This window comes from Ochotona curzoniae, unplaced genomic scaffold (assembly GCF_017591425.1).
Source record: "Ochotona curzoniae isolate NIBS_2020 unplaced genomic scaffold, NIBS_Ocur_1.0 contig_430, whole genome shotgun sequence".
NCBI classification, from domain to species: domain Eukaryota; kingdom Metazoa; phylum Chordata; class Mammalia; order Lagomorpha; family Ochotonidae; genus Ochotona; species Ochotona curzoniae.
In genome coordinates, this window is record NW_024466219.1 from 14,278,570 (window position 1) to 14,305,705 (window position 27,136).

Below are 27,136 nucleotides of genomic sequence, written 5' to 3' on the forward strand. Positions count from 1 at the left end.
TCCCTCCACCAAGGGATTCAGGCCATGAAGCATGCACTCATGACCACAACCTTGGGAGGCCTTGCGAGTGAGGACTCCCCAAGAACTGGAGGTTGTGCCGCTCAGTCGGAGCTGGAGGGGCTGTTTCCAGCCCAGGCCCCAGTGCCTTGGGCCTCCCTGGGCAGCTGGAAAGCACCCCTGTGGGGAGGAATCTCGCTGCCCACACGCCAGCCCTCTAGTGGCCACCCAAGGGAGTGGCTCACTTCAGCTCCTGCCCTGGTCTGCTCCACCATGCTCCCTCCTCTGGCCCCTGGGAGACACACCAGGGACACAGTGTCCCAGCCACTATTAGGAAGGCTGAGTGGTAGACGCCAAGGGTCAGGTGCAGTGGGCTGAGCTCCTGCAGAGGGTCCAGGGGGGCCTGCAAGGGGGGAGCCCAACCGCACTGGGACTCTGGGCCTGGAAGAAATCGAGGATGGGGACTCCAGGCTGTGCCTGTCACGCCCCCAACCCCAACCCCACACACCTGCCTACTCACGGGCTACCCGCTGGGTGACTCCTGTACAAATAGTGGCCTGCGTCTTGAGGGCACTGTCCCCTGACACTCCTGCCTCAGCTGCAAAGCCCTAAACTCCAGGAGGCTGGACAGGAAGCTAAACTTTACCACCACCTGCAGCCCTGCCACCTGACCCCATGAATGACCCCTGGGGGCTGCCTACCTGCCTTCTCTGTGTGCACCTCCCCCTCCAGAAGGTCATCATGACCTCAAAAGCTCCAGCCGCTGGTGCCTGCTCCCATGGTTGCCATGACACCCTGGCACTTAAGCAGACCAACACCAAACAGCCAGAGTTCACTGGGCACGCTTCTGCTGCCTGCCTTTCTGAGAAAGGACTGCCAGGCTCCAGAGGTCCCCGCATCTGCCTGTGTCTGGAGCGAGCACTGCCCTCGGGGAGCCACGAAAGGGCAGGCCTCCCCCCCCACTACACCCACCCCCCGCCCCACGACTCACCCTCCCCAAGTCCAAATCTTAGCCATCACCAGGGGCACACAGAGCAGTTCAGAAGTGAGCATCTTAATGCAGAAAACCACGATAATTTACAAATGAACTATGTGATAGGCCAGAGCCGTTACCCACCCCTGTCCCCCTCGCGACAGAGGAGGGGGCTGGTGCCCACCCCAGTGGCAGTACACTCTGCCAGTACTGTCACAGAGCCTGCCCCTTGACTCCTGGTCACCCCCACCGCGGGAAGACCATGGGGTCCACGTCAAAACAAAGTAGAGGTGGAGATGCTTGGGCAGGAGGCTACTGGCACGGGCCACCATTCCCTTGCCAGCCTCCGCACGGACCTGCAGGGGAAGGGGTGTACTGGATCTGGCTTAGAGAAAAGTGAGGGGGCTGCTGGGGAAGCCAGGATGCCCCATCCCAGCCCCCCACCCTCCCCCAGGATTGGTACATCCGTTGGTCAGAGCTGGCTGATGCTGGTGTGGGCCACGTGGGGCGGGGGTGGGGACAGACTGGAGGCTCAAGGCGCTAGAGGTAGAACAGAGCCCTGTCCCCAAGCCAGGAAGGGTCAGAGACGCATCTAAGGCAGCCCAAGTTCCAGCAAGGGCTGGGATGGGGAGTGGATTGGGCCTGGCTCTGGCCGGCTGCAGGCACTTCCTCCTAGGCCTGGTGAGGAGACGGGGACTCCCAGAGCTGGGTCCTTCCAGTCCCTCCTAACAGGAGAATGAGGTCTTCTGAGGCATCCCCTAGGGGCTGTTGGCGGGGAGCCCAGCCTTCTCCCCAGACACCCACTGTGCCCCACACTCCGACCTTGTCCAAGGGTGAGGGGCCCAGGGCCCGGTTCTGCTGGGTGAGTGTGGCCAGGCAGGCCGGGCAGGGCAAGAGGCGGTCACTTTGGCATCTCCAAGGCCAACACTTGAGGCTTCACCTTGAAGTACTGGTTGAATCGGATCACTGCGTACCTGCAGGAAGATAGGGAAGGGGAGCTGGCAAGGAGCAGGGAGACCAGGGCAACATCCCACCTACTCCAAGCCTGTCCAGCTTGAAGTTTTCAGCTGGAATTTTCCTGAGAATGGAATACTACTCTTGGAAACATTTGATTCTAGTGAAATGTATTCAGCATGTTGTGCATGGAGGGCTGGAGCGATTCCATAAACTGTACTCAGCCCCATACCCCATCTCCCCTCTCCTGCCCTGCAAGAATCCCCGTGCTACTTTCTGTGACTGCAGATTTGACTACCGTTTGTTAGCAAACACCGTACGCTCAGTAACATCCTCAAGGGACAGGCACGCCGAGGGCAGGAAAGCTCGAGTGTCGGTTATGCAGTCGGAATGGGTCGGAATGCAGACCCAGTGGTCTGCATTCATTCATTCATTCATCTGGCTCTGCCTTTTGGCTGCTATGAATGTTGTTGCTACGAATGTGGGTACAGAGGACTGAGGGACCCCGATTCCAGCCTTCCAGAGGGGTACCAGATGCAGGACCACTGAGCCACACAGAAATCAGAGTGTTAAGTCTTTGAGGGACCATCCTACCCAGGTGCTTCAAGATTCGTGGGAAAATACAATGAGAACTTCATGTTGCTGCAAAGGATTATCATCCGTGCACATGGGGAAAATGCACAATTTCATATCTCCAAACCATTTTTTCCCATGAAATTTCAAAATCTCTGGTGCTGTTTGTCACAGCGGCTGCCCCATTAGACACTGCCCATCAGCAGACCCAGGAGTTCTGAATCTTCTGCATCCTCGCCAACACCTGTGTCCGTTAACAGCCACCCTGACGGATGGGGAGAATGGGACGGTGCCCCATATCAAGCTGTTCAAGTCAGGTGCAGTCTGAGGGTGTTCCCTGTGGAGCCCCAGCAGCTGGCTAACCCCCAACTGGAGACCAAAGGCAGGACTCGCCTGCTGACCGCCACCATGTTCTAGGACCAGGACTGGGCACAGAAGCTGGGGGAAGGTGTACCTTAAGTGACAGGGGCTCTGTCCCACTGGGAAGGGGATGCTTTTAGAGGGAGAGGGTTGGGCTGGCTTTGACATGACAGCCTGGACAGGCTCAAGGCTCTTTGATCTCCACTCCCCCATGTCAACTGGGCCCTGCACCCACCTGAGGAAGTCAAAGTCGATGGTGGAGTACTGGTTCTGGATGAGAGCCCAGAGAGCCCAGAAGAAGTGAGATGCCTGAAACCAGAGCAGAGAGGGTCAGCCTGCTGTGTCCCTGAGAACTGGTGGATGGCAGGTGCCTGGGGTGGGCACCACAGGGACACCAACGCCAGCTCATGGGGCCTGCGAAACTGCTCAACCCAGGTCCCCAGCCCCAGCCCGGGCAGCCCTGGCAGCCCAGGCCACTCCCTTTCCCAAGGGTGTCTTCAGATCAAGATGAAACCTTGAGAGCGTGCTCAGATCTAGTGGACAGGAGAGAGGATGGCACTGCCCAGTAGGGAGGAAGAGGAGGGGTGACAAGTTGCAGTGAGTGCCAGAGTGGAAGATCCTTCAGCTGGCTTTTGCCATTCTGCCCCTGCCTTCTGGATCACATCTGGGCATAAACAGCCCCGAGTGTGGCCTTCACGAAGAACTAAACTGCACTGTTTCTGTCGGAAGTACCCAGGGGATGGGAACACACAGCAGCAACACCCTCCCCTCTCAGGTGAGGGTCCCCCACATTGCAGCTCCCCACCCCACCGCCCAATGAGGGAAGTGCGGGCATGGGGGAGTGGGCCACTGAAGGCCACAGCAGCCACTCACATGTGGCTAGACATCAGTGAGTCTGGCCAGTGAGACTGTGGACGGCGCTCAGCTGACGGTGCAGCCCTACTGGAGGTAGGCAGTCAAGGAAAGCCTGGAAGACAGCCGAGGCTGCAGCGGGAGGTCAAGGCAGGACTTGACATTCTCTAGCTCCTCCAAAGGCCAAGGATGAAAAAAGAGAAAGTTTCAACTCTGCATGAAAGGCTGAGGTCAGAGCATGGGAAGGACAAACAGGAGGCATGCAGAGATAGGAGCTAGCATCTGCGTAAAGACAAGGGGCCTCTCCGCAGGCCACGGAAGGAAAGCATGTCCATTTCAGAGCAAGACCCTGAAGCCTGTGCGTGGGACAGCTGTCACAGTGGTGGGGGACACACGTGTCGCTGCTGAGGGCTCCACTCCATTCCAGCTTCCTGTGGATGCGAGGAGTGTGTGGGTCCCTGCCACCCATGTAGGAGACCCAGATGGGGCTCTGAGTCCCTAGCTTTGCCTTGGCCCAGCTTTGACTGTTGAGGACATTGGGGGTGTGCACCAGCAGAAAGAAATACTCATCTCTTTCTGCTTTCCAAATAAATAGGAATAAAAAAAAAATCATGCACTATTTTCTCTCAAGACATTTCATTTTTCCATGGTTTTTTTTTTTTTTTTTTGGACAATCCTTTTCATGCATAGATTTCAAAAAGCACCAAAATAAAACTCTTGTAATTCCCTCTTCTGTGATCTCAGCCCTGCCTCGGGGCTGGGCCCCGAGGCCCAGCCACTCACTCACCAGCGCAAACTTGTTGACTTGCACGTACAGCTTCTCCACCTCCCTGGGGGTCACGGCCGAGCCCTTCTGTGCCTGCAGGTAGTAGCGCAGCCACTGCAGCTGGGTCTCCCGGGCTGGGTACCGGCAGTAATCCACCTCATTCACACCTGCCATGGAAGGGCACAGCGCATGGAAGAGAGAAGGGGACCACTTGGAGGGGCGCCTCCAGCTCGGCAAGGGCTCTGCCTTCAGTACATCCCGTCTCCTTCCACCTACAGGCGGCCCATGGCATATGGTTCTCCCTGTGCCCCAGCTGGGGTCACTACCACTGTGTGGCATGCAGAAAAGCAGAGAAGGGTACAAACTGCGTGGGGGTTGGGGGGTGATGCAGTGACCTGAGAGTGGCAGGACCCATTGCCTCTCCCCATGTGTGCCAGACCATGGCACAGAGAAAGCCCTTGTTGAAACCACGGCCTCAGCAGCCCTGGGCTCCAGTTAGCCTTGGAAATGCGCCCCCTTCCTCTCCATTTATCAGTGGGAAACGAGTGGGTCCTGGAGCTGCCTACACCGTCAGCCATGTCCTGGCCACAGCAGCAGTGGTGGCCCTGGCTACCTATGACAGGATCAGGACTGAGCTACTGTCCCCAAGCTCACTTCCTCTCCTCTTGTCTGGGAGGACAGCAGAGAATGGCCCAACGTCTCGGGACCCTGCACCCACGTGGAAGGCCTGAAAGAGGCTCCAAGATTTTGGATCGGCTCAGCTCCCACCACTGCGGCTATTTGGGGAATGAATCAGTGATTGGAAGATTTTTCTCTTATCTTCTCTTTAAATCTGCCTTTCCAATAAAAGTAAATAAATCTTAAAAAGAAAAATCTTCCCTCCTGTGTCCCCAGCTTGGGAGCTGGATCAGGCTGCCCCCTGAAGACCTTCCACTTATACTCTGGGCAGCAGGCAAGGAGGACTAAACATGAATTACCCCTTCCAGGGTGACTAGTGGGGCACCCCCACCAGGTTCCTGGATGCAGCTGGTGGCTGAGAACACAATTAGGGTTTTGGAGCCTTGCTCACCTGGGGTTCTAGAAGGGATAGGAGTGGCCCGGGACAGGCTGTGGCTGGCCTGGACCTGCCTCACCTGCCCTAAGCCACGGGGGCCGAGCATCCTACATCAGCTGCCTGGGGGCCAGCAGGCTGGACAATTCTACCAACACTTGCTTTACACAAAGGTCTCCTCTGCCTCACCCAGCCCCTTCCATCTCGGCGACTAGCTCCTCGGTCACTGCAGGAGAGCACACCTGCCTGACACTGCATGTGCTGCCCTCCTGTGTCTGGTTTATGGGAGCACAGAGAGGGAGGCAGCCTGCCCCAGGGTCACACAGCTACAGTTCAGGTGTGAGGCACACACACGTATCCACTGTCCTTGAGGCTGTCTTCAGGACACCAGGCACGCAGCTGCTTGGAGCCTGATCTACACCACTTCCACAGCCAGAGGCCTCACGAACGACCATGCAGAGTGGCTTAACAATGGGATGACTGGGGCCACACTGGCACAAGCCATATCTGCCCAGGGAAAGGGTTTTTTTAAACCCACATGCCGAGGGGGCCGCCAGCATTATGGCCTGGTAGATTAAATGGCTGCCTGCGATGATGCGAGCATCCAATCAGAGCATGGGTTTAAGTCCCCACTGTTCCACTTCCAATCCAGCTCTCTGTCAAGGCGCTTGGGAAAACAGCAGAAAGTGGCTTAAGTGCTTGGGCCCTAGCCACCCACGTGGGAGACTCCAGACCTGGCTTCCGGCCTGACCTAGCCTCGGGCTGGAGTGGCCATCTTGTGAGTGAACCAGTGGATATAAGCTCTGAGTTAGTGTGTGTGTGTGTGTGTGTGTGTGTGTGTGTATGTGTGTCACTCTACCTTGCAAATATATATATATATTTTACTGTACATGCCAAGCCCAGTACTCACAGGCACATGTAGCTTTCCCACTGTATACCAGGGCACCAACATGGGCTAACAGAGATCAGCTCTGTGGAGGTGGGCTGTAGCCAACACTTGCCAAGTCCACAGCCAACACCTGCCAAGTCCACAGCCGTCCTGATCCTCACCCGAGACCTCAGGGTGACTTGAACATGGGCACACCAGCACTGCCCCTCTCACCTGCAAACTCATTGAAATGGTTGCCAATGTCGAAAGCCTGGTAGTTGTAGCCGGCATACTCATAGTCGATGAACCGCACGTGACCTGTGACGTAGAGGATAGGCAGTAGGATCTGGAAATAGCTTGTGGGCCCCTCTCTGGCACACGGTTGGCCACTGCAGCCCACCCTCCCCTTCTAAGCTACTTCCTTCCACTTGGCCATCTGTCTGCCCTCCCCCCAGTCCCCACCAGCCCCTCACATGGCTGGACCCCAGCATGGCCATGGATCAGAATAAAGCTCAGGAGAGGAAGCCCTACAAATCCAAGGGCCCTATAGTCGCAGAATCACCCAACCACAGATTGAAAGTATGTGGGGCAAAGAACACTGCATCTGTAGACTGAACAAGCGCAGATTTTGTTTCCCGTCATGGTTTCTGCACAATATAGGGTGACAGCTTGAAGTGCCAGCTAAGTCATCCAGAGATAATGTATGAGAAACGGGGGCCCAGTGCTGGACACAGCGGTTGAGACACGGCTGGGGACACCCATGTCCTGTACGAGTGCACCTGGGTCTAAGTCCGGCCTCCACTTCCAGCTTCCTGTACTTCCTGGGAAGCAGGTGGCGGCTCAAATCCTTTGGTCACTTCACCCGCATGCAAGACACAGACTGAGCTGCTGGCTTCTGGCCTCAACCTGGCCCACTCCCAGCTGGTGCAGACACTTCAGAAGTGAACCAGCAGATTAAAAAAAAAAAAAAAAGGAATCATTGTTTCTCAAATTTGTTAAAAGCATGTGGCAGGTGGTGCAGAGGTTAACACGGATACACCTCCATGTTACACAAGGCATTTGAGTAACCTTGGAGTTTGGCATCTGAATATGGTCCCAGAGCCAGTGCCTGTGGATTCTGCAGGGCAGCCAAGCTCCCTGGGGGTAACACCCAGCAGCTCTGGGCAGCCCTGATGCCTGTCACCCTGCAGCATGGCACAGGTGCCCAAAGGTGCAACACCTCCACAAACCAGGATTTTGAGTTTTTCCCTACAATGGATTTTTCTAAGCTGTGTTCCCTTTCCTTCTTCCCCTACACATTAACTTAAGGCCTAAACCCCTTGGCTTGTTGGAGCAGCAGCCTGAAGGCGGGAGCCTGCCGGAGGCCGGAGCAGCCGTACCTTTGGCTCTGTCATAGATGATGTTCTTGCAGAGCAGGTCGTTGTGACAGAACACCACCGGGGAATCCAGCTGGCACAGGTGCTCCTTCAGCCAGGCCAGCTCCCACTCCAGCACCTCCACCTTAGGGACATCTGCAGAGAGGCTAGACAGTGGCAAAAAGGCGGCTGGTGTGGGGAGAGGGCTGCTGGAGGACAGGCAGGTGCTCAGCTCCACAGCCCTGAGCTCTGGCCTTGCCGTCCCCCCACCCCACCCCAACACACATGCTGTAGGGGGACCTCGGGTAAGCAGCCCACCTAGCCAGTCCTCATCATTTATCACCTGACACTAAGGCTTTGGGAACTTCTGACTCCTGTGGCTACACCAAGAAGCCGATGGAAACAAGGCCATGAAAGCAACTGGCACAGCATAAAGCTGTCAGGAGTGGGGCAGGTGTTTGAAGGTCAAGGAGCTGCTTGGGACACCCGCCTTCCATCCTGGAGTGCCTGGTTCAAGTCCTGGCTCCACTTCGGACTCCAGGTTCCTGTTAATGCACACCTGGGGAGGGAGCAGGTCAAGCAGTCAGTTCCCACACCTGGGTCAAGCTTCTAGCCCTTGGCTTTGGCCTCAGTAGGGCCATCAGGGGCATTTGGGAAGCAAAAAAGAGGATAGGCACTCTCTCTATCCCTCCTCCCCCTAAAAAAGAAAAGGCAAGACCATTTGCCAATGACATCCCGGCCACTCTGTGGAACGGACAAGAAGGGAAGGGCAGTAGAGGAAAGAACCAGCATTCAGAGTCAACCCCAGGCAGAGGAACAAAGCCGACAGAAGGGGTGGGGAGGTGCACTCAGCAAGCCCTGGTCTAGGCGTCACCCTCCAAGATAAGCCTCTCCTGTGGAGAGGAGCAGCACCCCAGAGGCCACACAGGTTGATCCAGGCATGCCTTCCTCCCACACCTGCAGCTGACAGCATCACAGGTGGAAAAAGGGTCCAGAAGCTTTCACCCTGCAAGCAGACCAGGCTAGCCCACGCTGGGCCACACACTAACATGTGCTGGGCTCACCACAGGGACACCAAGGACTTTCAAGGCTCAAGCCTGTGCAGCTGCTGCTCCCAGGATACTGTTTGGGTTAGAAGCCATGGGTCCCCCCGCCCCAGGGCTCAGCCAGACTGTGCACAGGCAACATGAGAGCGAGAACAAAAGGGCACAGCGGCCACCTCTCCCCCTGGCCCCCAGCCCATGCTCACAGCAGCTACTGCGGCTCCACGCATTGAAGATGACTGGCTTGGCCAATCGATGACGCCATCAGGGGCTGCGTGGACGTCTGACACAGACATGCTGTGCTGGCAGGCCTTGCACTTTGTCCCCAAGGATGCACACAGCTCTGTATGCACTGAAAAAAGTCAAACAGCCAGTATAGCCCTCAGAGGCCAAGGACTGGCAGAGGGGGAGGGCTGGCATCTCATCAGGGACAGCGGGAACACACACAGGAGGGCGGGAGGGTGGCCTGCCCTCTCCCACTGCCCATGGACAGAGTGTGGGTGGAGTTCAGCCATCGCAGCATGCTCTGGCCGCTCTGGACAGGGAAGGATAGTCGGGCTCCACTGGCTCTAAGGAAACCAAGGTCATGGCAGTCTTAGGTCATCTGGACCTACCCCATGGGGACACTGAGTCTCAACGAAGGGGAGGGACTTCAGTGGAACCCCTAGCTTGAGAATCCAACACTGGACCAAGGCTCCCCAAACAACCTGGGCCCCTAGAAGCTCCTCCCCAACACTGGGGTGGGTGACACAGGACACGCCCCCAACCTCCCCTCTAGAAGTTTATCTGCACTATGCCTCCACACCCCACCAGAGCAGCCGCCACCTCCCCCAGGTAGCGTCTCTTCTTTCACTGCTCTCTTTCCTCTTGGCCTGAAACCACGGAGAGATAAGAATTAGAAGGCCTCCTCTGCTTTGTCCAGGCCCAGGCCTTGACATCCCAGAAGCCTGCGGCTCAGTCCCTGACCTCTGTCCGACCCCGGTACCGCCCACCCCAAGGCCATGGAGCTGCTTACTGTGGGAACACACCAGGCCTGCTCGCCAGTTGGCCACTCCCCCTACCTCCTTCACTACGTGCACTTGGAATGTGGCCAGTGGCCAGCCCTGAAGCCCCTGGCACTTCCAAGGCTAAGGAGTTGGCAGAAGGGTGGCCACAGCCCTAGAGATGGCAGGAGGAGGTGAAAGGGCTGGGGACTCCTCAGGGAACTCTTGGCGAATGGTGAGTTCTTGAGGTTTAGGATGGGTAAAAGGTTCATCTCCCCACGTGTCCCGGCTTCCCAGCCCAGCACTTCCTGGCCACTGCATACCCCTCCACACAGCCAGCCCAACTTCCAGACTACTGGATGTGCCTGCAGGGGTCTCCAGCACATCCTCTAGCCCCTTCCCAGCCTGAAGGCAAGGCTCCTTGACGGTGGGGGGAGGGGGGGGGTCCTCAGTTAACCGCCTCAGAGTCACCAGGGAGAGCCCATCAAAATGCAGATTCCCAGGGCTCAAATTCAAGACCTGCCAACCCATCCCCAGGGCTGGGCTAGGCTGGGCTCTTAGACCCCAGTCCTAGTCCATTTTATGGCAACAGTCTCCCAGCTGTTCTGGTCCGCTCAGATCCACCACCTGCTTATTGTTCCACCCAAACTCTCCCTGCACTAGATAAGCTACCTTCCCAAAATGCAGGCCTGGGCGGGCTCCTGACCTGAGGCCCCGGCTCAGGCATCTTCATGGCTTCCTTCTACACTGCCACTATTAAATCCTGGCTCCTTGGCCTGGCACTCAAGGTTCCTCACCCACCAAGGAGTGGCAATGCAGCCCTCCAGCTCTGTCTCCCACAGTCTTTCCCAGGTGCCCTGAAGATATGCCCTGGCCAATCATCCCCAGGAGCACACCTCCTGCCCCAGCTGCCCCAAGCTGTCATACACCTCTGCCAGCGAGACTTACCCAGCTATCCTACACAAGCACCCCCACCTTGTCCAGCTATGTATGGGCACGACTTGTGTACTCAGCCAGCCCCTAAGCTTCCTGAGGGCAGGCATACATCAAGCTGACTTTTTGCACACGAAGAATGGAGTGATTCAGGGTTATGAGGCAATGTCTGCAGCCCAGGTGCTCCCCTGCTTGGACTAAGTGACTGCCCGTCATCGCCCCACTGTAGGTGGCATAGGGCACGAACCAACCTCCAAAGAGAGTTCAAGGGAGACCAAGGTTCAAAAGTATGGCCAGCTTGGTTCTTCCCCAGGGTCACCCAGGGCCAGTGCCCTGAGAGGAGCAGCAATGGCCAGGATCATGCCAGAGCATCGGGGGCATCCGAGGTGTCCCTGGCAATGGGACATCTCCTGCCTGCCTGGGCGTCAGTTTTCCTATCTGTCAACCGAAAGAGGTGAGCTGTGGGGATGAGAAGGTCCCACTTCCCATATGCCACTCTAATCCAAGGGAGGCGGCACTGCCCATCCCAGAAAACACATGGCACAGGAAGCCTGAACGTGGTCACCATGGGGTCAGGCATGGGCGGTGCTGGACAAACACTCCTGGGCACAGATAGCAGGGTACATTCTGAAGCTTTCTGACCCAAAACAACAACCTGTGCGTGTGCTGCCGTGGATTCACTACCGCCCCGGCCTGACACTGCACACGTGCGTGGAAACCTCATGATGTCCCTACACATGCATGATGCATTTCTCCAGGGGAGGTTCAAGGCCAGTGTGATGCAGTGGGCACAGCCTCACTAGGGTCTCTTTCAGGGGGTGACACTGATCCTCCCCCATGCCTCTAGCCACCTGACTCGGATGTGGAGTCTGGCTTCTGGCAGGCTGGCAGCTCTCTTGGGGTGCTGGCCAGGGGAGCAGGATGGGGACACCCCACTCCTCTGCCAAGGCCCATGTAGGAAAATAGTAAAGCTGTAGGTTGGCATGGAGCAGGGTGACAGGCCCAAGGGCACAAGAGGACATTGGGGTGGTGGTGGTGTTTCAGGGCTGCCCAAGGGCTTCCTGGCTGCAGAGTGAATTCTGAGTCTGACCACGGGCCCACCCCATTCCCAGGGGACCTGGCCTTTCTCATTGTTCCAGAGGCAGCTCGGATGGAAAGAGCCAAGGTCTGAGAAACACACACCCTGTGGAGCCCCATGACATGGGATTAAACTCCCTCATGGATCTTCAGCATTAGGGACAAGTCCGTACCACCATCAGAAAGCCTGTAAGGTGGCCTCGGCACCGTAGCCTAGTGGCTGAAGTCCTCGCCTTGCATGTGTCGGGATTCCATATGGACATTGGTTCATATCCTGGCTGCTCCACTTCCCATCCAACTCCCTGCCTGTGGCCTGGGAAAGCAGTCGAGGACGGCCCAAAGCCTTGGGACCCTGCACGCATGTGGGAGAAGCTCCCGGCTTCAGATTAGCTTTGCTCCTGGCCGATGTGGCCACTTGGGGAGTGACCCAGCAGATGGAAGATCTTTCTGTAAATCTGACTTTCCCAAAGATTTTAAAAAAAAGAAGAAAAGAAAGTGTGTGAGGCCTCAAGCTGCTCACACGGCCCAGGCCCAGTTCTACCAGCAGGAGGTGGAGCTGAAGGAGGAGCTGGCCAGCTCCCCCCACACAGCGGCAGCCTTGGACCCTCCCAGGCCCTGGTACCTCGGGTTGATCTCATTCTTCACGAGTGTGAAATAATGATGCATCTTGTGCCAGAGGGTGGGCTTGGGCAGGCTGCCGTTGGCGTGGATCATGTGAATCTTTGCCATCTCTAAAGCAATTAACCTGCAGCAGAAAACAGGAGAACAACAGTGCCAGGCAGGCCAGAGGGCCGGGTGTGGGTGCTCATGAGCCGGGCATGAAGATGAAATTCAACTCTCAGCCTCAGGTCTCTCTCCAGTCTCAGAGATGAGGTCCCTCCAGGGAGCACAGCAGAGCCATGAGCAGCTGGCCACAGGTCAATGTGGTGGCAGTGCACCCACAGCAAGCCCCAAAGATAGAGGGGCACCCAGGACAGGGCGGGGAGCAGTGGAGGCGTCTTTCCTGTCCCCTGGACTTTGATCCGTTCTCGGAGAGGCATGATGAGCTCAGGCCACTTTGTTTTGAGAGACCAGGGGGTGGGAAAGAAATGCCCGCCTCTTATCAGCTTTGGCCAAGGTGGGGAGGGAAGCCAGCAGGCTGGCCCTGGGCAGCCCCTTCCTCAGCCACGGGGAGTTGATGCTGGCGGCTGGGTGCCAAGGACGCAAAACAAGCCAGCTTTCTATTTTCAAGTTCTCCAGTGGACGCTATCCAAGGTCCCAGGAGAGGAGAAGTGGGCGGTAGGGAAGGCTTCTGGGAGAGGGTGGGGGCGGACGGAGGACTGACCGGTCAGAGGGTGTGTGTGTTGGAGGGGGCAGGGGGGGAAGCTTGATAAGGACCCCAGCACCCAGAAGACCCAGCTGGACTCTCCCAGCCCTCCCCCGAGTCATCGGCCAGCCTCCAGCGCTCAAGCTCCTTGGCTTCCTCTGCCCCTGCTTATGGCTCGAATCAACATCGCCCACTGAGACAACAAAAGCACCGGTGTTTGAAATCTTGTTCCTGAGCAGCCCCAGAAACAACCTCCCCTTGCCAGGCTCCCCAACCCAGAGACCTCGGGGCAGTTTCTGGCTCCCATCTCCTAAAGGGCGGAGGGGGCAGAGGGCAGCAGCGGGTCAGAGAGGGCAGACTCAGGCTTGCATGGGCCAGTGGCCCGGAGGGAGCCAGCTGGCCAGGGCTTGGGCCAGGCAGACAATCAGACCTGAGCTTCAGGCCTTCCCTTCCCAGAGGGAAGATTGGGACCAGAGCAGGAGCACAGCGTTCCCTTGAATATCAATAGGACTGTTGTCTGGAATAGCAATGAAAGTAACCTCAACACTCAGCAGTTTTACACCGGGAAGCCTCAGCAGGGTGAGGCAAGGGGTGGGCTCAGGGGACCCCCCGCCAAGGTGTTTCCCTCTGATCTCTACCTTCCCTAGAAGGATCCCCATCCAAATGCTTCCCTTTTCTAGCTCTACCCCCAGATGCTAAGTTCTGCTTGTCAAACTGAAATTCATCTTTAATCTTCCTGACAATAGTAATTGTTTCCACGGGAGGATAAGTGACAGCCAGGGATTCAGAAGGGAGGGAGACTGGGAGTGGTAGGAACCTGCCAAGATGTGAGCTTATGTGACAAGGCGGGGAGCTGGGAGATGCCAGGACAGGACAGGGCCCCCGACCTCATGTCCCCAGACCTGGTGCGCTTGGAGTTGCTCACCTGGAGCCTGAACAGCCCCCCTGCACACGTGCATCTGCCTCCCCCAGATGCAACACACATCTCAAAGGGAATACTGGACCTCCCAGGCCCTAGGGGCCTGCAGGGGCTCCCGAACTCCCTCTTAAATCCCATAGGGCCAGGTGCACCTGCTTAGAGTTAACTGAGTGGCAGCAGAGGGGACAGAGTTTCCAGGTCCAGCCCAGCACACAGAGGTCAACTTCCCTTCGGACTACACAGGGCAGAATCCGAGGGTCTCAGATACATGCCAGGCTGCTGGCCCCAGTGTGGGCCGCAGACCTCAGCTAAAGTCCGAATGCCCTCCCTGTGGGTCAGCATCATGACCCGCATGGGGAAGGAGGCATGCCTGCCCTGGCCTAGCAGAGTGCAGAGTGCACTCAATGCCCTCCTTCCTTCTCACCTGGGCCCGACAGAGGGATCCACAGAGCTTCAAGGTGAAGCCTGGGGTCTGAGCCCTACACAGCCAGGCATTATTCCTCTGCAGGGGTACCCCAAACAAACTCCCCAAAACTGGATGCCTGAACCAGTGGAGACTAGCAGCCATCTCGCCTGGGTTAGCAAAACCACACACAGGCCTGATAGGGCCCACTGGCTTTGCACTTGGCAGGTCGGGACACACCTGTGTATCCTGAGGACTGGGCTCAGGTTCTACCTCCCAGACCCTACGATGCTTCCTGATCAGACTTGGGGGTGAGCAAAGGTTGGAGGCACGGAGCCAGGAGGCAGACTTCTGTACCTCAGCAGCCAGGCTTGACAGTCCCACATTCACCAACAAACTCAGTCTCTCATCCCCCACCCCGGGCCTCCTCCCACTGGCCAAACCTTGGCAGGTAGCTACAGCCTCTCCGGCAGAGCAGTGCCCGCCAACACGCACACATCCCTACCGCATGCCCATGACCGTGCTTCTGCGTGGCCGTGAGCCACAGTGAACCCAAGACCTCCACGCCCCCTCCTCACCTGAACAGCCGGGGCTCCCGGATGTGCTCAGGCCCCAGGGCCACACCTTGCATGTACTCATAGCACAGCCCGTTCTGGAAGGTGCAGTAGAGCTTGGGGGCACAGCCATGGGCCCGCAGCAGCTGGAAGTTCCTGACCTCATTCTCCCGGTCCACCAGCAGCTCCGTGCGCTCCCCATACACCCGGACCAACACACAGTCCCGCATGTCTTCCTCCACGTAGCAGGCCACTAGCTTGTTGGTGATGCCATCAGTGAAGCGCTAGGGCGGGGAGGGGCAGTGTGTGGGTGGAGGGGGAAGGGAGGGAGGGGCTCCTCCTTGGAGAAGGAGCACAAACCACCCAGAAACAGCCCCCTCCCCAGTCCCCATCTCTCCCTTGTACAACTCAGCACTGTCCCAACTTTGGTGGCTAGAGACTCAGACACAACACTGGCAGCCTGGGTACGATGTAGGTACACCTGCTCCTCTGGGCTCTACCTCCCAGTGCTGGGATTTGGTAGCGGGAGAACATATTTGGGTGGGGCAGGAAGGGCAGGAGCCCTCTCCTCCTTTCCTTCCATCCTGGCCCTGAGATAAACTGCTGTGGACCAGACAACAGAGCAGGGCTGTACCTCTCAGAGGGCCGGCCCCAAGGTAGCACGCGGCCCAGGACTCCAGGGGTCAGAGGTCCTTGGGGCCTTCCAGAAGACACAGCTGGGCTGGGGAGCACTGGCTCTCCTGCCAAGGTGATAATGAAGAGGGAGACACCCACTTTTGGGGGAGCACAGCTGCAGCCAATCTAGCAGGGGAAACGAGGCCCAGCGAAGGGAGGCACTCACTGGTGGATGCCCTGACCTAAGGCGGGCCTTTCCCCGCAAAATGCTACCCTCTCCCCCGGCAGGCATCAGCAGCCTGGGCACTTGCTCCAAAACTTTGCCTTCCCTTTCTCCTTATCCAGCAAGGCATGGCAGAAGACCCCTCCCTCGCCCCACCAGCCTAAGTTGCAAGCACACAACTCAGCCACTTCCTCTCCAGGCAGCCAGCTCAAGGCACAGGGCGGGTGGGCAGGTGAAAGCTCTTTCTGCTCTTTGGGGAAGGCAGAGCAGCTGGGGGCGTCAGCCAGGGGCTCCTTCGGGGGAGGCGCGGCCCAGGGGTGTATCTTAGAGGTTGTGCCCAGCTGGGAAGGCAAAGGCGTCCTGGAGAGGGTTCTGAGATCTCCAAGCGGCTTTGATCCCATCTTAGGGAGGAGAAGAGCCAGAAATGCATGCGTGCGTTTTTTTTTGGGGGGGGGGTCCCTTAAAAGTTCCCATCTGCTCGCGTTTCAGAGTGGGTTGAGTCGCGAGGGGCACCAGCCCGAAGCGACAAGGAGGTGGGGCACGGGCGCGCTGTGTGCTGACAGCAGGCAGGTGGCCCTGGGCGCTGAGCGGGGGTGGGGGGACTGCGCCCAGCTTTGCAGATGGAAACCCCAACACGCACACACTCCGCCTTCCTATCTCCCTCTCCCCCGCCGCCACAGCCACGTACCCCTGGGACCCGCGCCCGGAAGGATGCACGCACACACGGCCCCACACCACCCCGCAGGGCCCAGCCGGGCCCGCTCGGTTACCTTGGTACGAACTTGTTCGGGCTTCCAATGTGGTCGTAGCTCCTGGATGAGGCGCAGGGCGCCGGGCAGGATGTGGTCCTGGTCCACCGAGATGCCAAAACACGGGACGGAGGCGGCCCGCTGGGGGCCCAGAAGCTCCGCGCAGCCCGCGCCGACCGCCGCCTCCTCCTCCATGCCCCATGGGCAGCTCGGGCTCGGCTCCTGCCCCCGCAGGTAAAAAGGCGAGCACGGCAGTGGAGCCGACGGGGGCGCAGCCATGCCCGGCAGCCCCACCCCCTGGGCGCCCGAGCGCCGCGCCCGCCTTAGCCCCGGCGGGCGGGCCGGGCGAGGGAGGGGCGGCGGCAGAGGAGGGGCCAAGGGAAGTCCATGACTCAGGCGCCCGCTGCCCGCTCCGACCGCCGGCCCGGGGACGCCGCGGCCCGCCGCAGCTGTGACATCACGGGCGCCGGCCTCGGGAACGCCCCCCGGCCGCCGGGGAGCACCGCTTGCCCCCCGCGGGCAGCCACGCCGGCCGCTACCTGGAGCGCGGAGTGGGCGGTGTCCCCCGGAGCCCGTGACGCAGCGAGGGGCGGGGGCTGCGGACGTCCCGCCCCGCCCCGGCCCCGGGTCCCGCCTTGGGGATGGGGGGCGCGCACTCCGGCTGCTGCTCTTCCTGCGCCCCCGCCTGGTGCCAAAATGTGGAGACCCGCAGATCGCAAGACTGCAGCCTGGGCGCGCCCCTCTGCGTCACTGTCCCGGGCTGCGGCCCAGGGAGCGCCCCCAAGGCTGTACCCAGGAGAGGGTCTCTGAGCAATCCCACCCCCTCAACACACACCTACACATTCACTTCCTGTGCTAGAGTGGACTGTCCCGCAGGCAGGACAACCGGGCATGCCAGGGTGCCAGAATCTTGAGCAAGAGTGAGCTTTGGTCACTAAAGACTTTAAAATGTGATTGGCAGTGAGCACCCAGGTGTCCGGAACTCCCGCCACATGGGTATTTGTAGTGGGAGGAGGGCAAGCCCTGTGCTGGTTCTTGGGAAGGAGGTCAAGGATTCTGCTTACCGTTTCAGACTAACCCCCTAGCCCCCAGCCCTCCTCACCACCACAAGGTCCCCATAACTGCTGCCGTCCAGGACCCAGCTCTGCCTGATCAAGCTAATATGATGACACAAATAGCTACACTGCCCCAGCAGTGGCCCCTGGCCACGTGTGGCGCCTTAACTGATTGCGTTTCAGCATAGCCATGTGGGGCTGCCACTCTGTGCAGTGCAGGAAACTAGAAGACAGGCTCATGTAAGGAGGAAGTGAAGTCACCAGCCCGAGGGCATGTGGCCAGTCGGTGACAGCCCAGGGTCCTGAAGCCCAAGTCCATGCTTTGCCCCGGCAGGGGGTGGGAGTGAGACACTACTGACAGCTCCTGTTGCAGCAATGCTGGCTGCTGGCCTGTGGCCTCCCCTGTGATCTAGGCGCACCAGTCACCGTCCCCGCTGCTCCACTTCCCATCAAACTCCCTGCTAATGCACCTGGGTAAGCAGCAGAAGGAGGCCTTTCAAATGAAAATAAGCAAAGTTTTAAAAAAGAGAAACAGAGCCAAGCTGGCCTCGGGTAGAGCTGCTTTCTCAGTCTTCAGGCTGCACACATCCTACAGGACAGCGTGGGGGTGGGGGGTGTGTCCGTGGAGGACCCCGAGTGCCATCCATGTGTGCATGCATGCAGCCCGTGTGGCCAGGTGGGAAGCTCCCAGAACCCAGGGAGACGGGCTGGATCCTGGCCTTGATCCTCCAGCAGCTTTCAGAATTCCTCATCACTTGTGTCTTTACTGTGTGATTCTGGGCAAAGGCCTCCCGCGTTCTGGGCCCCCGCTTCCCCACATGTGAAGTGGGCGTGTTAGCTGGGGCTCTGATGTTCTGCCTTTTTGGGTGCTGCTGCCAAAGACTGCCTGTGTGGGTGGGGCTCCATGGGGCAGGGGCCCCTGCCGAGGATGAGGAGCAGGGCAGGGGGGAGTTTGGCAGGTGCAGAGGTAGGGCTGGCGGGCTCAGCATTGCAAAGCTTAAGCTGGGAGCTGATGCATCCCAGCACTGGCCTTGGTCCCCCAGGGTCTCGTGGGACCCCCTGACTGGCTGTCTGCATCTCTCCACTCCAGGGTGTATAAACAACTCTTCCTGAGTCCTGCTGACAGCAGGAGGTGGCATTGCCTCTGCAGGCAGGGGCCTGTTGTGTGGTTTGTCAGTCTGTGTGTCACATTCTTATCCACACAGGATCCTGCAGCCGCCTCTCCCTCTGTTCCAAACCCCAATGAACCCAGATTGTGAACGGGTTGTGAACAGTCTTTATTCTTGGTCCTTAAAGAAGGGCAGGGCTGGTGCAGAGTGCAGGGGGGTGCCGGGCAAGTGTCCAGCCGGAGCTCCGTGCCCAATGTCCCTTGTAAGAACATAAGCCCAAGCAGGGGGGTGGGGGTGCACTCCAGCTCCGGCCTCAACGGGCCAAGGCAAAACCAATGCGATTATTATGCCGATCAAACTCGGTGTAGAACTTGCGGATGAAGCTGGCACCTAGCACCCACACAGGTCCGGTGGGAGGAGGGATGTCCAAGCCATGGAGGGCCAGGGTGCACAGGTCATCATGACTGTAGGGGTCCTAGCAGGAAATAGGGGGCAGGGGTTCCCCAGTGCCCGGAATCAGAGTGTCCCCTTCTTCACCTGGCCTCACCCCTACCTCCTTAGTCCATTCCCCTCACCCTCGGGACTTCCATATCCCCCTCCCCTCCCGTCCTTTTCACCCCTCATAGACTATGCTGTTGGTGGGGACAAGCAAGCAAAGAAGCAAATGGGCCCTGGTGCTGCCTCTGGGGGCTGGAAGTCACCTTAGCTGCTGACCCCAGACAGGCACAGCTCTCAGCCTGGCACGGAACCTGTACCTGCCCCTCCTTGTTGCAGCTCACCTGTAGCACATAGTCCGTACTCGTGAGCGTGTAGGCCCTGCCTCCCAGGTGGAAGGAAACATCGGGGAGCATGGGCACTTGGTTGCAGTTCACCACATACTGGAGGACAAAGGGGTGGGGGAGGACAGGGTGAGGGCTGGGGAGGAGGACCCAGTGTTGCTCCCAGGATGATTTGGGGGGCCTGGACCAGAGGATGCCCATCTCAGGTTCCTCCCTCCCACCCCCTCGCCTCTGTGTCTTACTTCATCCGAGCTCTGTTCTTTGGCTCCCAGGGCATCCATGAGCAGCCTCAGGGAGCTGGTGGGCCCCGAGATGTAGGATGCACCAGTGTCCACCACCGCCATGCAGCCCTCCTCACACAGCAAGGTAGCTGAACCCACAGACACCCTGGGTAGGCCAAGGATGGGCTGATGGGCACCTCTGGGTTCCAGAGATTTCCCAAGTGGGGGCCGGTGATGGGAGGCTACATTGGTGGTGCCATGATGCATTGGGGTGAGGTATATGTGAGTAGGGGAGGGAAAGTGCTTGGTGGCCCTTCCCCCACATGGACAGAGCAATGGAGAGACTGTGCTTTATGGAATGGCTGCATCTGGAGGGGGGATGGACGATACCCTCCCTCCTCCCCAGCACCCCAGGAGAAGCTGCATGGTGGGGGTGCAGTGTGGAGTATGGGGAAGGTTGCAATTCCTGACCCCTTCATGGTGATCTGCCAGGAACCGGTCTTGCTGATGCTCACGTAGTGGAAGTTGCCTTGGTAATACTGAGGGTCGCTGCCTCCCAGCACAATCTCTCCCCCCAGCAGGTGGGAATTCCTGAAGGAAAGATTCAAATCTCCTGGAGACTGGTAACCAGGCTTTGGCAACCAGAGCGCGGTGGGCCTCTGCGCTGGTGGCTGTCACCAGAAGCTAGGCAGAGCCCTCTGCCTCTCTGCTGGGCTGGCTCCTCCCAGAGCCTCTTCCAGGACAGTCTTGCCGTGGCCAAACAAGTGTCCCCAGAGAGGCCAGGGAACAAGAACAGGCATGGGGACAGTAGAGGCAAATGGGATGCAAGCCACAACCTCTGGTTGAGCAGGTACACAGGAAGGGGCAGCAAGGAGGGGCAGGGAGTGGAGCTCAAGCACCCGGTGGAGCTGAGGTGGGCTTTGGGGGACTGTGTGTGTGTGTGCATGTGCGTGTCTGGGTGAAGGGGATGCTGAGGGTCAGGGTGCATGAGGGGGTTTCCTGGCTTGGCATTTCTGCAGAGAACGAGCTGGCACAAAGGAAGCGAGCTCCCCTCCTCCCCACGTCTCCCCACACCCCCAGGGCTGATTGCTGGCAGCATGGATGTTGTGCACTTCTACTCTTCAAGCCACAGAGTCACCAACGGGTCACCCAGGCCATGAGCCGACCAGCTGGGGACTGGATCCAGGACTCCTGGCCTCCAATGGGAGGCCACTTCCCCTGGCCTCACCGCTGGCCTTTCCCTCCTCCACCCTGCATAACTCTCCCATCATAAGGCTTGAGGGCTAGCCCAGGGCTGTTTTCCAGAGTTTGCATGCCAGCTTGCAAGTGATGTGGTTTTGCAGAATTCACAACAAAGGCATGTGCGTGTATGTACGTGAGTATCTGTGTGTAGGTGTGCACGTGGTGTGTTGCACAGATGTGCATTCACGGTGTTTATGGCTAGCCAGTACTGGGCGCTTGTGTTAACAGAGGCCCTCCTGTCCCTCTCCCCACAGGGCAGGGTCTCTCAGGACCCGCCCTTCTCCCTGGCGGAGATGGAGGAAGGAGCCCGCCTTCTTCCTGTCTGCTGGGTCCTTGGCCCTTCCATGTTCCCAGGCTCCTGTGCCCCCTACTTATCTCCTCTTTTTTTCCACATTTCCAATCTCCAGCTTCCCACCGGCTTCTTCCTCCACCCTTGGGCTTGGCTCCCGCAGCCTCCAGCACAATGACCACACCCACCCTTCCTTCCCCTGCCTGGGTCTGGATCTCACTCCACATTCCCATCCCTTCCATTTCCCAGGGCAGCCGCCTTGTGTGACCCCCACTTCCCCACACTGTCTGTCACCTCTTAGCTGCTGGTCATGAGACCTTGCCCTTGCTTCCTCCTCGGGGGCACTTTCTAGGACCACCCCTGACTGCCAGCCACCGGCCTGGCCAGGCCTTTTCTCAATGCCTCCTTGCCAGGTTTCCTCCTGGTCTCACCCTTGAGAGACGCCCCTGGCATTCTCCCTGCCAGCAGCCTCAAGTCCCCTCCCTGTGACCTTCTGTCTGCCCTCACAGCCTATAAGCCCAGCAGCCTGGGGCAGATCATAAACCCACCCAGGAGCTGATAGCCACTTCCCACGGCCTACTGAGCTGCAGGATAACTCAGCCTAGAATCAGACTCCCTCCCACTCCCTGTGTGTCTGCAACATGCATCACCTTGCAACATTTCTTGTCTCTTGTGTCCACTTCTATGAGGGAGAGTGGAAGGGCAGGGATTGTGTTTTCTGCTTTGCCCCCAGTGCCTAATGCACCACTTGGCACAGCACATCCACTCAGTTAATAAGGGAACAAATGAACCGGTGAAGCTGTGAGTGAATGAAGGACATCCATGGAGTGTGGCCCTCCCAGGGAAGGGCTCAATGAAGCCTTCTCTCCCATCAGCCCCTCTTGTGTTCTTCTGTGTCCCTGAGCTGCTGGGCTCTCTGGATTGGGCGGCCACCATCCACCACCACGGTTCAGGAGCCCTTGCAATGTGGCTGGTGTGACCAAGGAACTGACCACTTCGTTTCATCTCATGATGAGCTGCAATTCGCACAGTGGATCCAGGGCACTTGGCCGGAGCAGCTCTGCATATCCACTGAACGCCACACATGCATTTCAACCCTGCCCCGACTCTCCTTCCACCCTCCCAGCTCTCCTGTGAGCCCCCTTCTCTCTTGGCACCCACCTGCTGTAGTAGACAGAGAAGACGTCCTCCTTTAGCACCCGCTGGGAGAGGATGTGGTCAAAGACAGGGGTGACCCCGCCGACGGCCTGCGCGGGGAAGCCCATGCCCAGGACGCCGTCGAACTTGGCCAGCATGAAGGGTATCAGCGGCAGCTCCGTGACCTCTCCGAACGTCTGGGTCACCATGATCTCGCCCACCTGTGGGAGGAAGCTCTTGAGTTCCCACCTCTGCTTGGGGTCTGCTCTGGGTGAGGGGTTCCCCTCTCAGGACACACCCACTTGGGGTACAGGTGGTGTGGAGAAGATGTGGTTTTGCTAATCCTGCAGGCATAGCCCCTTTTTCAACATGCACCTGAGGAGTGGCCAAGTGCTCTCATAGCCCAAAGCCCAGGTCCTCCTGGGTCAGCCATGTCCCAGCCTGTCGGGGCTAAAGGCACACCCAGGCCCCTTCCCTGCTTTGGCAGACAAGCAGGGGCAGGGAGTGAGGCCCCACATTGATTTCCTCCTAGGCTATGACTCTGATTCCAGCGCTGGGTTTCTGTCTTGCGTGTGGCTCAGAGCCTCGTGGGCCGTGGGGACTTGGGGCTAGCACAGCACACTGAGCACCTGCAGAAGCTGTGCCACCCGGCCGAGCAGTCAGCTTTGCACCTTTGCAGCCCATACTGGAGCCAGCAGAACAGGGGTCCAGGCTCCTGGTCAGGCACAAGTGCGCACGGCCCACACTTCTGGGAGGCCCCACTTACAGTCACTATGTCCTGGCTCAGGAAGCCCTTGACCTTCCCGGATCCATAGTGGATGGTGAACTCCGTCCCGTTCTCCAGGTAGCTGGAGGATTCCGCTGAGTTGTAGAGGTTGTGAATTTCTGTCCCCGGAGTAGACATGGACTTGAGAGTGGCCCAGGCAGGGGAAAGGAGGATGGGGCAGACAGGGCAGGTATGGCTGGGGACTCAGGTGCAGGGCCAGGTGACTCTGAGGGTGGGAGCTTGGGAAATGTGCTTCCTGCATCAGGGTCTGTATTTCTGGGGTTCCTTGTATGTACCCATATCTGAGAAATGTTTCCCAGCATATGGAGGGAATCGCTACATCTGTGCCAGGGATGGTTCTAGGCCCAGGGTTGTACTCAGAAAGAGGTTGTTGACTGAGAAAGAGGCTGGGATGAAAGGGCCTAAGGGTCAGGGCTGAGTGTGGGGATTCAGTACTGTCCACCCCAGGGGGAGTTGGGGTTGGGTGGCGGCAGCTCTGGATCTTGCTCCCCACCACACTGCTGGTCACATCAGGAGAGTGGGACAGCTTCCCCATGCCTCTTAGGGTCCGAGGGCATAGAAGTGAGAGGAAGCTGCGCAGTGGCAGCGGGAGGGTTGTATGTGGGGGAAGGTGGGGTGCAGGGGCTCACCACAGGCGGTGTAGAGAGGGCTGCACTTGGTGGAGGGCACCCAGAGGTTGGCCGAGCCTGTGTCGAAGATGACCTTGAAGACCTGGGGCGGGGTGCCGATGCCCACCTCGCCATAGTACTGGGTCTGCAGAGGCAGACAACGAGAGGCAGTGGAGGGGGTTGCTGCAGGATCTTAGGTCTTGGGTCCTGGGGTGTTACCTGGTGATCCGTGGCTCTTAGGGTGAGCTTGGGGATCCACACAACCCCTCTGGGTTCATTTTGCTACAGGGGCAAGGCGGGGGGCCAAGCACTGCCCTGTGGCATTCCCAGGAAGTAGGAAATTAGCACAGAAGCATGGGCATGGAAGTGGAGAGGTGCTGGGCCCTCGATGAGTCCCCGGAAGACAGGAGGCCCACTCTCCTCCCAACCCTCACCTGGGCTGCCTGGCCGGAGCCAGGCTCAGTTGCAAGCTCTGCCTGTATCTGGCTGGTCCCTGAGCGCCTCCTGCCCTCTGGGCCCCTGATAAAATGGGACTTCTATAGGGTGCTTCTGTGACCCTTGGCTCCCCGGGAAGACCCAGCATGGGGAGAGGCGGGCCTTGTGGTGGGGAGGGGTTGAAGAGAGCGCAAGCACTCACGTCCAGGTAGTTGGTGAGGACCACGGGCATGGTGCCATTGCCCAGCGAGAGTCTCTTGGCAAATTGACTCCACTCGGCCCCCAGCCTGGCCATGTCCACTCCTCGCTCCTTCAGGATGTCACGGACAGAAGGCATCTTCTTGAGCAGGATTCTGGCCCGGGTGCAGGAAGCAAAAGCAAGGTCTCTGTACTTGCCCAGCATCCTGGTGCCTTCCCCTGGTGCCATGGCACCACAGGGTCACTTTACTTAGACAACTTCTCCCTGCTATCTGATTACATGAGGCTGTTTTGGTGTTGGTCCATTTATTCGCTCACTCATCCCATGATCCTGCGTTGAACACCTGGTCTGAGCTGCAGTGTGCTGCATCCTAGAGACAGATGGGTGAAGATCGTGCCGCCCTCAAGGAAGTCTAGCAGGCTGGAGACAGACAACAGATGCCTGCAGACTGGGGACAGAGGGAAGCAGTGCCACAGATGGCCTCTAGGTGGCAGCAGACACATGAGCACTTGGCTGGGTCTGGAGGACCCCCTGGAGGGCAGGCACCTGGCCAGGGATGGAGAGGGGTGGACCCACGGTGCCTGGTACCTCATTCTAGGGAACGCGTGTCTTGGGGCCTGAGTCTCTATCCCTGGGTTTCTTTTCCAGACACTTTCCCATCACGTTTGGGAGGCCCAGTGGAAGAGACCCAGGGAACTTGCAGTGTGCTGAGCTGGTACCCAGTACAGACTTGAAACTGTATGCTCACCTATGCCAGCCACTCGGCAACCACCCTGCAAACTGCTGTCCTCATCCCATCCCCGCAGGAGGGGACAGTGATAGCAAGGTAGGGATTCACAACACAGGGCCAGTTCTCTTCTCCCTGGAAGATGCCCGGGCTCTGCCAGCCAGAGCCTGAAGGAAGCCAGCCAGGAGGCCCCAGGAACCTTCTGGTAGATTTTTCTACGTGTGGCAGAGCGCTCCTCTTTCTCCTTAAGGGCTGGTGCCCCTGTACCCTACACCAGCTTTCCTTTCTCTCGGCCCCATCTGCTCATGAGCTCAAAGGCCATTTGCTTGCCTGTCCTCACCATATTGTGGTGGAATAACTGACAAAATATTTTCACAGTGATGCTTTCATTGCATTCCCAGTCATTCCCCAGGTAGGGTGACTTTATTATTCCCATTATGCAAGTGGGAAAATGGGGCATCGGAGAAGGTTGGACCCCAAGAGTGGGTCCTTCCAACTCTACTCAAAACAGCCTCTTCTGGGGACCTTGTCATTGCCACCACTCCCTGTTTCCAAAACCCCTCCTTCTCCCTACGGTTTCAACTCCTTAAAGCTCAGCATACACCCTCCTCTTTGGAAGTTTGCTAGTGCTGATGCCGTGGTGAAGCGGGCTCAGTCACTGCTTGCCCCACTGGCATCTCATATGCTCACTGGTTCAAGTCCCGGCTGCTCCACTTCCAATCTGGCTCGCAGATGTTGGCTTAAGTGGTTGCGCCCCTGCACCCACGTAGGAGACCCAGATCAAGCTTCTGCTTTCAGCCTGGTCTAGCCTTGATTGTTGCAGGCATTTGGGGAGTGAACCAGAGGATGGAAGATCTCTCTCTCCCTTTCCTCTCTCTGTAACTCTTCTGATGGTAAAAGGACACTTGAGGAGGTTAAATAACCTGCTGTGACCCCAGAGTTAGCTGGTCCTGCAGGTGGAGGAGAATCTGGCCTAGACGGACCGCCCTTGCATTCAGCCACTGCATTCCTGTGCCTTTCCAGTCTGTGTGACATTGGGCATCATGCTTGCCCTCTCTGACCAGGACACACCTGCTTGCCCAACTGGTCATGAGGACAGGATGGTATCTATAGCTGGAGTGCTAGGAAGGTGGGAGCCCCCAGTCCCACCTACCGCTTCTTCCCCGCCCAGGTTACCTTTGGAAGGCGTTGGTGTCAGCGGGGAGGCTGAAGGTGTAGGAGCTCCACAGCACCAGCAGGAGGCCCCAGCGAGGCATTCTGCTCTGGAGGTCTGTGCTGGCTTGCTGTCTGGGATTCGTGCTGGGTCCTCTGCAGCTGGGGGCTCCTCCAGCTGCCTCCTTTATACACGCGGCACCCTGCGAGGCTGGCGTCCTGTGGGGCCCTGATTTATGATGCTGGGGGTACAGGCAGGGCAGCCACTCGTAAATTCCACCCGTGGGAGCAGGTTTCCTAGCTGCGGAGCAGGACCCTGGGCCCAGTGACGCCAACAGCCCCTCGCCTGGCCTGGCCCTATGACCTCAGACCCCTGATGTGGGCAGGCGGAGGCTGATGGGGGGGGGGGTAGTTGAGCTCAGGAACTTGTCTGGGCTGGGACAGGCAGAAAGCTGGTTCCCAATACTCCCGAACCCAGCACCCAGCCCCTGTGGCCCTTGGCGCGCCCTCCTCTGCCTTAACTTTGACTTTGCTCCCCTTGGCTCTTCCCAGGCCGAGATTTTGTTTTCTATCTGGAACTGGGTATCTTCATTTGGTTTAATTCCTGAGATGCTGGGCCCGGCGACGTGGCCTAGCAGCTGAAGTCCTCACCTTGAACGTGCTGAATCCCATATGGGCGCCAGTTCTAATCCCGGCAGCTCCACTTCCCATCCAGCTCCCTGCTTGTGGCCTGGGAAAGCAGTCGAGGACGGCCCAAAGCTTTGGGACCCTGCACCTGTGTGGGAGACCCAGAAGAGGTTCCTGGTTTCCAGCTTCGGATCGGCACAGCACCAGCCATTGCG

General features: G+C 58.5%; 2 protein-coding genes across 5 annotated transcripts; both read right to left on the reverse strand.

The window, feature by feature from the left end:
* Nucleotides 1–1,471: 1,471 nt before the first annotated feature.
* Nucleotides 1,472–16,994, reverse strand: ETNK2 (ethanolamine kinase 2). Of its 3 annotated transcripts, XM_040985249.1 has the most exons (8): nt 16,576–16,994; nt 14,992–15,251; nt 12,408–12,530; nt 7,774–7,916; nt 6,629–6,712; nt 4,497–4,642; nt 3,093–3,166; nt 1,472–1,944 (listed from the first exon to the last, which is right to left on the reverse strand). In XM_040985249.1, exons 1-8 carry the CDS (start codon nt 16,831–16,833, stop codon nt 1,872–1,874), a joined length of 1,161 nt encoding a protein of 386 aa, XP_040841183.1. In that variant the 5' UTR covers nt 16,834–16,994; the 3' UTR covers nt 1,472–1,871. The 3 variants fall into 3 exon arrangements, with proteins under 3 accessions (XP_040841183.1, XP_040841185.1, XP_040841184.1); XM_040985251.1 differs by lacking the exon at nt 14,992–15,251 and having other exon boundaries at nt 16,576–16,854; XM_040985250.1 differs by lacking the exon at nt 12,408–12,530 and having other exon boundaries at nt 16,576–16,833.
* Nucleotides 16,995–19,031: 2,037 nt separating this feature from the next.
* Nucleotides 19,032–26,398, reverse strand: REN (renin). 2 transcript variants are annotated; one of them, XM_040985252.1, is made up of 10 exons: nt 26,319–26,398; nt 24,419–24,569; nt 23,803–23,926; nt 23,153–23,271; nt 22,407–22,607; nt 21,846–21,850; nt 20,190–20,309; nt 19,740–19,884; nt 19,498–19,596; nt 19,032–19,193 (listed from the first exon to the last, which is right to left on the reverse strand). In XM_040985252.1, the coding sequence occupies exons 1-10, from the start codon at nt 26,396–26,398 to the stop codon at nt 19,032–19,034; spliced, it is 1,206 nt and encodes a 401-aa protein (XP_040841186.1). The 2 variants fall into 2 exon arrangements, with proteins under 2 accessions (XP_040841186.1, XP_040841187.1); XM_040985253.1 differs by lacking the exon at nt 21,846–21,850 and having other exon boundaries at nt 22,411–22,607.
* Nucleotides 26,399–27,136: the final 738 nt, after the last annotated feature.